The 11,125-nt window shown below is 34.8% G+C and overlaps 1 protein-coding gene across 1 annotated transcript; it reads left to right on the top strand.

Moving 5' to 3' along the window:
- The first annotated feature begins 559 nt into the window (after window positions 1-559).
- LOC112707853 (pleiotropic drug resistance protein 1) lies at window positions 560-10,236 on the top strand. Its single transcript, XM_025759856.3, has 24 exons — window positions 560-1,097; window positions 1,209-1,329; window positions 1,478-1,566; window positions 1,645-1,729; window positions 1,926-2,085; window positions 2,230-2,306; window positions 2,401-2,454; window positions 2,538-2,628; window positions 2,728-3,029; window positions 3,187-3,468; window positions 3,705-4,021; window positions 4,369-4,529; window positions 5,229-5,332; window positions 5,445-5,601; window positions 6,069-6,176; window positions 6,267-6,424; window positions 6,514-6,846; window positions 7,087-7,377; window positions 7,472-7,555; window positions 7,650-7,783; window positions 8,134-8,361; window positions 8,452-8,623; window positions 8,862-9,116; window positions 9,642-10,236. The coding sequence occupies exons 1-24, from the start codon at window positions 775-777 to the stop codon at window positions 9,897-9,899; spliced, it is 4,344 nt and encodes a 1,447-aa protein (XP_025615641.1). The 5' UTR covers window positions 560-774; the 3' UTR covers window positions 9,900-10,236.
- Window positions 10,237-11,125: the final 889 nt, after the last annotated feature.

The raw sequence follows: 11,125 nt of genomic DNA, 5'->3' as shown, positions 1-11,125 counted from the left end.
GATGTTGCCTTTTGGGATTGATTAGTCTAATGCCCAGCTCATGGATGCTGCTAGAGAAGTTGTTGAAGATGACGATGGAGGATAATATAGGAATTTAACGTAATTTTTTTAATAGAATCAATAAAAGTTTACCGATTTAATAATTGTATAGTTTAGTTTGACAATCAACTAAAATTTAAATGATATAGTCTCTTTATACTCACACAAAAGTTGCAGACGAGTTTTATTTCTAATTTAAAAAAAAAAGTTAGTTTAGTTTTTTTTGTCATTGTCCAATTGACTAAATCTTTTATGGTAAAAACTAAATAATTATTATTTATTTTTTTATTCATATAATATTTATAATTATATATTTATTATATTTAATATTACTCAATCATTAAAAATATAAAACAAGGTAAGCCATAATTAAAAACCATGCAACATGTTTTCACTTTTGAATATGAAACTTGGTGAAACTTATTGTAGTCAACCAACTAACATAAACTGCAAGTCCGCAACTGCATGTAAGTTTCTTCTATCATCATTCTATAAATAGCGACACTCACTTTACAAACACACTAACCTCTCTTTCAAGTTTCAACTCTCTCTCTCTCCCTCTCTTTCTCTCTGTGCAAAAAACCAAGGGAAAAAAAAGCTCAAACATATCTATCACACACACACTTGATCCTTGAACTATGAGACGAATAACAATATCCATTTCTAGAAACTAACACCAGTTTCTTCCAAAGAACTTTTGAGCGACTTGAAGCAGCAACTAACCATCATCAAAACATGGAGAATGATGAACTAAGAGTGGCGAGCGCACGCATAGGAAGCTCGAGTATATGGAGAGGCAGTGGTGCTGTTGATGTGTTCTCAGGCTCTTCGAGGAGAGACGACGATGAAGAACAGCTCAAATGGGCGGCCATCGAGAAGCTTCCAACGTATCTACGCTTAACAAGAGGAATACTAACCGAATCACAAGGCGAATACACTGAGATCGATATCAACAAACTTGGTCCCTTGCAGAGAAAGAATTTGGTAGAGAGGCTAGTCAAGATTGCTGAACAGGACAATGAAAAGTTCTTGTTGAAATTGAGAAGGAGAATCGATAGGTAACAAAAGGAAACATACTAATAAGTCTAACATCATTTAGTTCTTGAAAAAACTAATTGAAATGTGTCAAAAAGATTTATAATGCGGTTGTTGTACTTTTTGAATTGCAGAGTTGGACTTGATATTCCGACAATTGAAGTCCGATTCGAGCATTTGAATGTTGAAGCTGAGGCTCATGTTGGAAGCAGGGCATTGCCAACAAACCTTAACTTCTGCATTAATTTGTTAGAGGTAATTGATCGTACGATATTATGATCATTTAGATTTTGGATCTTATTAGTCCAAAAAATTATATTTGGAAAAACATAATCAAACTTAGAAGTTAACATTTATTTTGTGCAGACATTAATTTTCTTTCCTCTGTTTTATCTTTTTGAAGGGGTTCCTGAATTCTCTTTGCCTTCTTCCGAGTCGAAAGAAGCCATTCACGGTTCTTCATGATGTTAGTGGAATCATCAAGCCTAGAAGGTGAATATGGGACAACAATTCAAATCAGTGATTTTTTTTTGGAAACTATTTCTCAACATTTTCCTTTGGCTTGTGTAGAATGACACTGCTCTTAGGCCCTCCAAGCTCTGGAAAGACCACGCTGTTGCTGGCACTGGCCGGAAGACTCGGTAAAGATCTTAAGGTAAGGACATGTGATGTGAGGAAATCAAGTTTACCTAAACTTCATGAGTCTAGGTTTACTATTGAGTTTGATTACCTTGGATGTGAGATTAAGCCTTTTTTTTTTTAATCAGAAATCGGACTAATAAATTCTTAGATTTGGAGAGAATCCTTCTCATGCTTATTATGATTCAAAGTCTATATCTGATACATTGCAGTTTTCTGGGAGAGTTTCCTACAACGGTCATGGAATGGAGGAATTTGTGCCTCAGAGAACATCAGCTTACATAAGTCAAACTGATCTCCACATAGGGGAACTGACAGTCAGAGAAACGTTGGCCTTTTCAGCAAGGTGTCAAGGGATCGGAATGCGTTACGGTCAGTTTCAGGCCCGGGTTCTCTCATCTTCTACATTCTGTTTGCTCTGTACCAAAGTTTCTTTTAAGTAACATGGTCTAAACTTATAAGGATCGTGTCAGTTAAACTTTGGTTAAACTGTTTACAATTTTTGGTAACTTGCAGATATGCTGGCAGAATTATCAAGAAGAGAGAAGGCAGAAAACATTAAGCCAGATCCTGATCTAGATATTTATATGAAGGTTTACAAAGACATAAATTACAATGTTAAATTCTTCAAAATATGATGAAATGGTTGGAATGTAGAAATGAAGATAAACATATTGAATTTTTCAGGCTGCAGCACTGGAAGGCCAAGAAACGAATGTAGTTACAGATTATATAATGAAGGTGACAAACTAAATTCATCAAAATTTTATATGATTTTTTTTCTTTTTTTTTTTTTGAGTTGTTCTGCTCATAATAAATTGCAGATTTTGGGTCTAGAAGTATGTGCTGACACCATGGTAGGGGATGAAATGATTAGGGGTATTTCTGGTGGACAGAAAAAGCGAGTCACAACTGGTAAAACCAGAAATTACATCATCTGTTTAACATTAAATTAAGTCATTTTCTTTTTAGTAATTTTATTTTTCTTTTTCTGGTGGAAAATAAATTATTTAGGTGAGATGCTAGTTGGACCAGCAAGGGCACTTTTCATGGATGAAATATCAACTGGTTTGGATACTTCTACAACATTCCAAATGGTTAATTCTTTGAGACAATCCATTCACATTTTGAATGGAACTGCTGTAATATCTCTTCTCCAACCAGCACCAGAAACTTATGAACTATTTGATGATGTAATTCTCCTATCAGATGGACAAATTGTGTATCAGGGTCCAAGAGAAAATGTTCTTGAGTTCTTTGAATACATGGGATTCAAATGTCCAGAAAGAAAAGGAGTAGCAGATTTCCTGCAAGAGGTAACTTTCTAGTTTCTCCAAACACTTCTTGCTCTTTCGTCCCTGTAAAAATAAGAAAAGAAAATGACTAATTTGCCACACTTTTTTCGAATAATAAAGGACAGATTTGTCATTTTGAAATAATGGACTAAGCTCTTTCTGTTAATGTATGTAATAGGTAACATCAAGAAAAGATCAAGAGCAGTACTGGGCAAACAAAGATGAGCCTTATACCTTTATCTCTGTAAGAGAATTTGCAGAAGCATTTCAGTCATTTCACATAGGCCGAAAACTCGGCGACGAGCTCGCTACCCCGTTCGACAAGACCAAAGGCCACCCTGCTGTTCTAACCAAGAACAAGTATGGTGTTAGCAAGAAGGAATTGCTAAGAGCTTGTGTTTCAAGAGAATTCTTGCTCATGAAAAGGAACTCCTTTGTCTACATTTTCAAGATGTGGCAAGTAAGTACTATTCAAAGTTATGGTCCTCACTAAAAATATTTGTCAAAATATGGAACAATAACAAATAACCTTATTTTTGATACAATTTGTATATAGATATATTGGATTGTTAATGTAACAGTTTTTAAATGATGGTTATTTTAGATAACATGGGTACAAAGCTTTGATATTCGAAGCTTCATTAATCAGTACTATGGTCAACTAGATAGAAGTTTGATCCTGTTCATTCTTTTCAGTTGATTCTAACAGGACTCATAACAATGACATTGTTCTTGAGAACTGAGATGCATCGGAACACAGTATCTGATGGCGGGATCTACATGGGGGCTTTATTCTTTGTTCTGATTGTGATAATGTTCAATGGATTCTCTGAGTTATCCATGACCATTGCAAAGCTCCCTGTTTTCTACAAGCAAAGGGACCTTCTATTCTATCCTTCTTGGGCATACTCTTTGCCAACATGGATCCTTAAGATTCCTATCACTTTGGTAGAAGTTGGTATTTGGGTTGTCATGACTTACTATGTTATAGGCTTTGATCCAAGTTTTGAAAGGTGAGTAAAGGTCTTTCAAGTAACAATAATAATACTTGAACTCAAAATTTTGTACCCAAATTTTTTAGTTCAACCATAATTATTGTTTTTGTAACATGCATAAACTTGAAATAGAGTCATGTTTTTTAAATAGAGTTATCGTCATATTTTGGGCCTACATACCAATAGTATTACACATCTAATATAAAATAGGGTGTGGATTCGTTCCTATACAAGTGAAGTTCATATATCATTCAATACCATATAGATGATATGTTGACAAGGAGAATAATGATTACTATGTTCAACTAACACTACTTTCTGAGATAATTTGGTTTTCATTATGCTCATATAGTTTCTCATGGCAGGTTCATCAAGCAGTATTTTCTGCTAGCTTGCATCAACCAGATGGCCTCTGCACTTTTTCGATTTATGGGGGCAGTTGGGAGGAACCTAATTGTGGCCAACACATTTGGATCATTTGCTTTACTTGCAGTTATGGTCATGGGTGGATTCATCCTATCTAGAGGTGAAACGTTAATTCAGTTAAAGGTTATCAAATTCTCGAGTTAACCGTTAACTCAAACTCCTAAGCTCTAAACTTTGAGTTTATAATAAGTTTATGTCTTCAAATAGAGTGAGAAGTAGTTGGATATTCCTATTCCACAACTACTAAAATTTTTATTTGTTATATAATTATCAAATATTATAATTGAAAATGAATGGTTGCAGATGTCCTAGTCTCCTAGAATATGCAAGGTAGTTAACAAAGCTTTTTTCCACTAAGTGGGGTCAGCTACATGAATCAAAGACATCATTGCATCATGTCCATGCTTTGAGATGCGACCTTGTTTTATGTTGGCTGTCATAGGCTAACATAACCCTACATGGATCCAAAAATGTCATTGCGTCGTGGCCTTGCATTAGGATGCGACATTGTTTTATGTTGGCTATCGCAGGCTTAACAACCCTCCTCATTTTTCTGAACATGGGACCAGCTTTATAAATATAGGCCGAGTTCTCCTAGAATATGAAAATACTATTGGAAGTTGAGTTTACAATTCAAGTTTACTGTTTACCTAATCTTCACAAGTTTAGATGGAATACTGAGTTTGATTGCCTTGACAGAGTTTATTATAAAAAAAAATACATTTATTTCTCCGTTACCTTGTTTTAAACTCCAAATATCAAAATCTAACACATAACTACTTACATTCTTTTGAATCAGTTGATGTGAGGAAGTGGTGGTTATGGGGCTACTGGATCTCTCCCATGATGTACGGACAGAATGCTATAGCTGTGAATGAATTCCTGGGAAACAGTTGGAAACATGTAAGGAATACAATCAAACCAATGAAACATGCACAAATAATACAAAATGACTAGTGAACAAGTTTGATATGATTTTGATAATTAAGTGAATTTCTTATTGATATTATTGCAGGTTCCACCTAATTCAACAGAACCATTGGGTGTTAAGGTCTTAAAAGCACGTGGAATATTCCCTGAAGCACATTGGTATTGGATTGGAGTTGGAGCTTCCATTGGATACATGTTACTCTTCAATTTGCTTTTCCCTTTGGCCTTGCATTTTCTTGATCGTAAGTATATTAAATTCAACTGGGGAGCCAACTTTTTACGGCTAATATCAGCCAACATTTTTTACTTGTAAATTCTAAACTCTGAATCCTAAATTTTAAAATTTATATGCTAAATTCTAACCCTAGACCCTAAATTCTTCAAAAATTAAGGTTAAAAGAAATAATTTTACAATAAAGAGAAAAAGTTGGCTAATGTTAATTATTTAAAAGTTAGTTACCTATACTTTTTAGAAATTTATTTGGAGGAGACATACAAAAAAAAGGGCAAAATACCTTTATATTATCTTTGAGTATCAGTTCTGAATTTCTGATACCTTAGCAAAAAGTAGTAAACTATGCACTAAAACGAGCCGTGTATCCAACCCTACACCAGCTTTCTAGTAACTATGATCTTTATACATGCATGCGCTACCTTCAAATATGTGAAACTGTAGCACTTCTCTAAGAGTTGAATCATTATGCTGCAGCATTTGGCAAACCACAAGCATTGATATCAGAAGAAGCTTTAGCTGAAAGGAATTCTGTTAGGAATGATCACATCATTGAACTTTCTTCTGGAAGGAATGGAGCTTCTGGTTGTTCACAAGTTACACTAGCTTATGTTTCATATTCTTAGCTTCACACATGTTCATTGTGTAATATTATAAGTGCAATTTTCAATGCAGATAAAAGTAATGGAAGAAGTGTGTCATCAAGAACCTTATCTGCAAGAGTTGGTGCTTTTAATGGAACTGATCGCAACAGAAAGCGTGGGATGGTTCTTCCTTTCACACCTCTTTCTATCACTTTTGATGAAATCAGATATACACTAGACATGCCACAGGTAAAAATAACTGATTTCATAAAGCATCTTTCAAGTGCTGGATCAAACAACACATGTAAATGAATACTGGTTTCGGTTTATGCTTGCAGGAAATGAAGGCCCAAGGCATAGTTGAAGATAAACTTGAACTGTTGAAGGGTATTAGTGGAGCTTTTAGACCAGGAGTTCTAACAGCTCTAATGGGTGTAAGTGGAGCTGGTAAAACCACTCTAATGGATGTGTTATCTGGGAGGAAAACTGCAGGATATATTCAAGGCCAAATCACCATATCAGGGTACCCTAAGAAGCAAGAAACATTCGCTCGCATATCCGGATATTGTGAGCAAACTGACATACACTCTCCCCATGTCACAGTCTATGAGTCACTTGTTTATTCTGCATGGCTAAGGTTACCCCCTGAGGTTGATTCTTCCACAAGAGAGGTAAAGTTCGATGTACTATTTTTTCCTCTCTTGGGTTTCTTCAAATGGAATTTTCCTGTAAAATATTTTTTTTATTATTATTTTTGTCTTAGATCTTGTATTTGTTGGATCCTATTCTTAAGGCATTATAGCGATGTTTTCTCCATTCATTTCATACTCGAATAGATTGACATATTTTTTCATCTTAAAAAATGTCCTATCTCAGTTTAGGTTCTTACAATTCTTATTCATTGATTGTAGATGTTCATTGAGGAAGTTATGGAGCTAGTAGAGCTGAATTCATTGAAAGATGCATTGGTTGGATTACCTGGAGTGAATGGTCTGTCCACAGAGCAGCGCAAGAGGCTAACTATTGCGGTCGAACTGGTTGCAAATCCATCAATAATATTCATGGATGAACCTACCTCTGGCCTTGATGCCAGGGCTGCTGCTATAGTTATGAGGACAGTGAGGAACACAGTCAACACAGGCCGAACCGTGGTGTGCACAATCCACCAGCCTAGCATTGATATATTTGATGCTTTCGATGAGGTTAGAGATCGATTCTTCTTTTTCTGACTCGATAATGCTTTGCTAAATTCAAGTGTTTCAATGCTATAACTATATTTTATCCATTTTATTACAGTTACTTCTCTTGAAGCGTGGAGGTGAAGAGATATATGTGGGGCCATTAGGCCGCCATTCTTCTCACCTTATCAGTTACTTTGAGGTCAGCAACTAGCTCTTAAGTGGTAATTAGTATTAAATGTTTCTTGTTTTATCAGTCACTTTATTAATCAAACAAATCTATGCATGCTATATAGGGAATTAATGGAGTGCCAAAGATCAAGAATGGTTATAATCCTGCAACTTGGATGTTGGAGGTTACTTCAGAAGCACAAGAGGAAGCTCTAGGAATTAACTTTGCTGAACTATACAAGAATTCTGATCTATACAGGTAAGGATCAACTTGAATTCAAAGAAAAGGCATAGGAGCAATAATGAAAAACTTGATTTTGATTCAAATGTTTTACAAGAATAATTATAGTCTGCAAATATCGTAATAGTAGTAAGTTTGATGCATTCATTTGACATCATTATCCGAACACATTCATTCTTTCATATAACCATTCAAGTAGTAGATATGACAACTAGTCTTTTTTTTTTATTGATATGTCAATATACGATTGAATATCTTTGTAAAAGTATTTTACACCATATTTTAATGACAAAGCTGCTCTTTTGTACAATTTTTACTGTCAATATGCTTTTCTATGGTTGACTAATATTTTCCCCAATCACATTCAGGGGAAACAAGGCACTGATAAGTGAACTAAGTACACCCCCATCAGCTTCTAAGGACTTATACTTCACTACAAAGTACTCACAGTCGTTCATAACCCAATGTAAAGCTTGTCTTTGGAAACAAAACCTATCATATTGGAGAAACCCTCCATACAGTGCAGTGAGATTCTTATTCACAACATTTATCGCCTTGCTGTTTGGGACAATTTTTTGGGATATTGGCTCCAAAAGGTACTAACGTGCAACCATTAATGTCCTTTATTTTCCTTTTCATCACCTTAATTTAATTACATGATTTGAATTTTGATTTCTTGAATGTAGGAAAAGAGCACAAGATGTATTTAACGCCATGGGATCCATGTATGCTGCAGTACTCTTCATTGGGGTACAAAATGCTACCTCCGTTCAACCTGTTGTGGCCATTGAGAGAACAGTCTTTTACAGAGAAAAAGCTGCTGGGATGTACTCAGCTTTGCCATATGCATTTGGACAGGTATGCATAAAGTTTCCCATTTAACGCATAGGATTATATTTGGTAAGTCTTTCAGGACAGAAAATACAGAGATATTGAGATAAACAAAATAAAGACAAGACAGAAAATTTATATCTGTTCATGTCTAAATTGGTTTGTGCCTTGTATTTGTATTACTTACTCCCTTCGCTCTAATGAAAATGGAAACTCTAAATCTAATGAAATTTTAACCAATTTAGCACATTTGAAAATCCTACAGGTTGCCATTGAGATCCCGTACATATTGCTACAGACCCTGGTATATGGTGTTATAGTGTATGCCATGATTGGGTTTGAGTGGACAGTTATGAAGTTCTTTTGGTATCTGTTCTTCATGTTCTTTACATTTTTATACTTCACCTTATATGGGATGATGGCTGTTGGTGCTACCCCAGATCACCATGTTGCTGGCATAGTTTCTTTTGGGTTCTACTTGATATGGAACCTTTTCTCAGGATTTGTCATTCCTAGAACTGTAAGCTACCATTATCCCTTGTGCTTTCACTTTAATATTTTAGAAAATGCTACTCGTATGGTAGTTTAGAAAATATTTGAAGAAATACATATGTGCAAAATGGAGTTTTAACAAAATTATCAAATTGTCAATAATCATGCTTGACAGAATTGCGTACATTTACACATTTTTTTTAACAACTAAAAAGAAACCAAATTGATTATTAAATTGATTTTTCAAATAAAGTTGATCACTTAGATATATAAGATAAATATTAATTTTTTTATGAATTGTTTTATTAATAAAGTGATCTTTAGATGTCAATTCAATTTAAACTTTATACATAAATGGTTATCCATCCAAGTGAAACCGTCTCTCTATACTGAGTCCGGTTTCATTCCATCAATTATTTTCAATGCAAAGCGCAATTCAAAAAATACTCCATTGAAGTTGTTACACCTTAACATGCATGACTATTCGGTGATTTCCCAAAAAAGGCACAAATAACATCATTCCTCACATTTGCCAAACTTTTGAAATTTACAGAGAATGCCAGTGTGGTGGAGATGGTACTTTTGGATTTGTCCTGTGTCATGGACCATGTATGGATTAGTCACTTCACAGTTTGGTGATGTAACTGAACGCATAGACACTGGAGAAACTGTGGGAGATTTTGTGAAGAGATATTTTGGATATAGAGATGATTTCATTGGTATAGCTGCTGCTGTGGTTGTTGGCTTCGCATTGCTCTTTGGATTTACCTTTGCCTTTTCAATTAAGGCATTTAATTTCCAAAAGAGATGAAAACATTTTTATATATACATTTGTACAGAATTTAATTAATAATGGAATTGAAAGCAGTGGAATACTCGTAAATGGTTGTATATTGGTCACACTGAATTTGTTGGGGACGTTTTGTTGTGGAAGAGGCAAGTGTCTATCTAGCTCTAGAGCTTCATTGACTGAAGCAATTCACAGTCCTTGGAAAATTTACGAACAGTTAACCCTTTTTTTCTGGCGAGTTTCATTGTGAGGCTTCTGGAAATGGGTTGCTGAAAATATGCTCAATGTGGGAACTTTTTTAGTTCTTTTAATGTAAGATTATGGAAAATGGTCAACGATAAAGTGTTAAAAGAGTGAACTTTTTCTTCCTTTTCTTTTTTTCCTTTCTTTAAGTTGGATAAAACTTTGAACGTAAGATTCTAGAAACTGGATTTGTGAAAGTGGATAGGAAGCATTGGAAAGAAAAGAAATGAAGATGAAAATTTTGAATTCGAAGAAACAGAAGGGAAAGTGTTTGGGGTTAACATTAGCAACTAGCAAGGGAGTTTGGTCGTTTTTAAAAAGTTTTTTTTTTTTTTGTCTTGGTTTTTAAAGTTTAAACTTTGTGATATGTTTCTCAAATTACATGTTTGGGTTAATGGTAATGCTGCATGTGGAACATGCATTTGAGAAATGAATTATTTTCGTTTGAGTATATACCCATTTTGGTTCTCAAAGAATTTCAAACCAAATATTTTAGTCTCCAACTAAAATTAATTACTTGATTGGTCCCTAACAATTAATTCCGTCAGTCACTTAGGTCCTTGGCTCTGTCAACTTTAACGAAAGACAAAATGGTCTTTAAAAACTTTAACATGGGACAAAATGATCCCTGACAACTCTAACAAGGAATAAAATGATCTCTGACCCCTTTATTCGAAAACGACACTGTTCTTCCCTAATTTTTATCATATCTCGCATAACCCTAACATTTATACTCTCCTTCTTCACCTTCACAGTCTTCTTTTCCATCTTTTTCTTCCTCCTTTTTAACTCCAAAATTAAGCCATAGTGTAATTGTCACACGTGTCGCACCTACCTCAACATGTCATAGACCACACACTTCCTAAATCTTTGTGACTAGTACATCCACCTCCTCTGTACTTCACCCACCAAAAGCATCCACTTCCACATCTTTGATAATATCACCTCCATCCCCAACAACGTCCACGGCATCCTCAAGACCAAGTTCTACAACTACTTCAAAA

Source organism: Arachis hypogaea, chromosome 8 (genome assembly GCF_003086295.3).
Source record: "Arachis hypogaea cultivar Tifrunner chromosome 8, arahy.Tifrunner.gnm2.J5K5, whole genome shotgun sequence".
Taxonomy (NCBI): domain Eukaryota; kingdom Viridiplantae; phylum Streptophyta; class Magnoliopsida; order Fabales; family Fabaceae; genus Arachis; species Arachis hypogaea.
This window is presented reverse-complemented; position numbering and strand designations above follow the sequence as displayed.

Excerpts from the sequence above, each read along its gene's own strand:
- LOC112707853 (XM_025759856.3), top strand. The coding sequence starts at position 775 with ATGGAGAATGATGAACTAAGAGTGGCGAGCGCACGCATAGGAAGCTCG. Across the intron at positions 2,086-2,229 it reads AGGGATCGGAATGCGTTACG|ATATGCTGGCAGAATTATCA; the intron begins GTCAGTTTCAGG and ends GGTAACTTGCAG. Across the intron at positions 7,378-7,471 it reads TATTTGATGCTTTCGATGAG|TTACTTCTCTTGAAGCGTGG; the intron begins GTTAGAGATCGA and ends ATTTTATTACAG.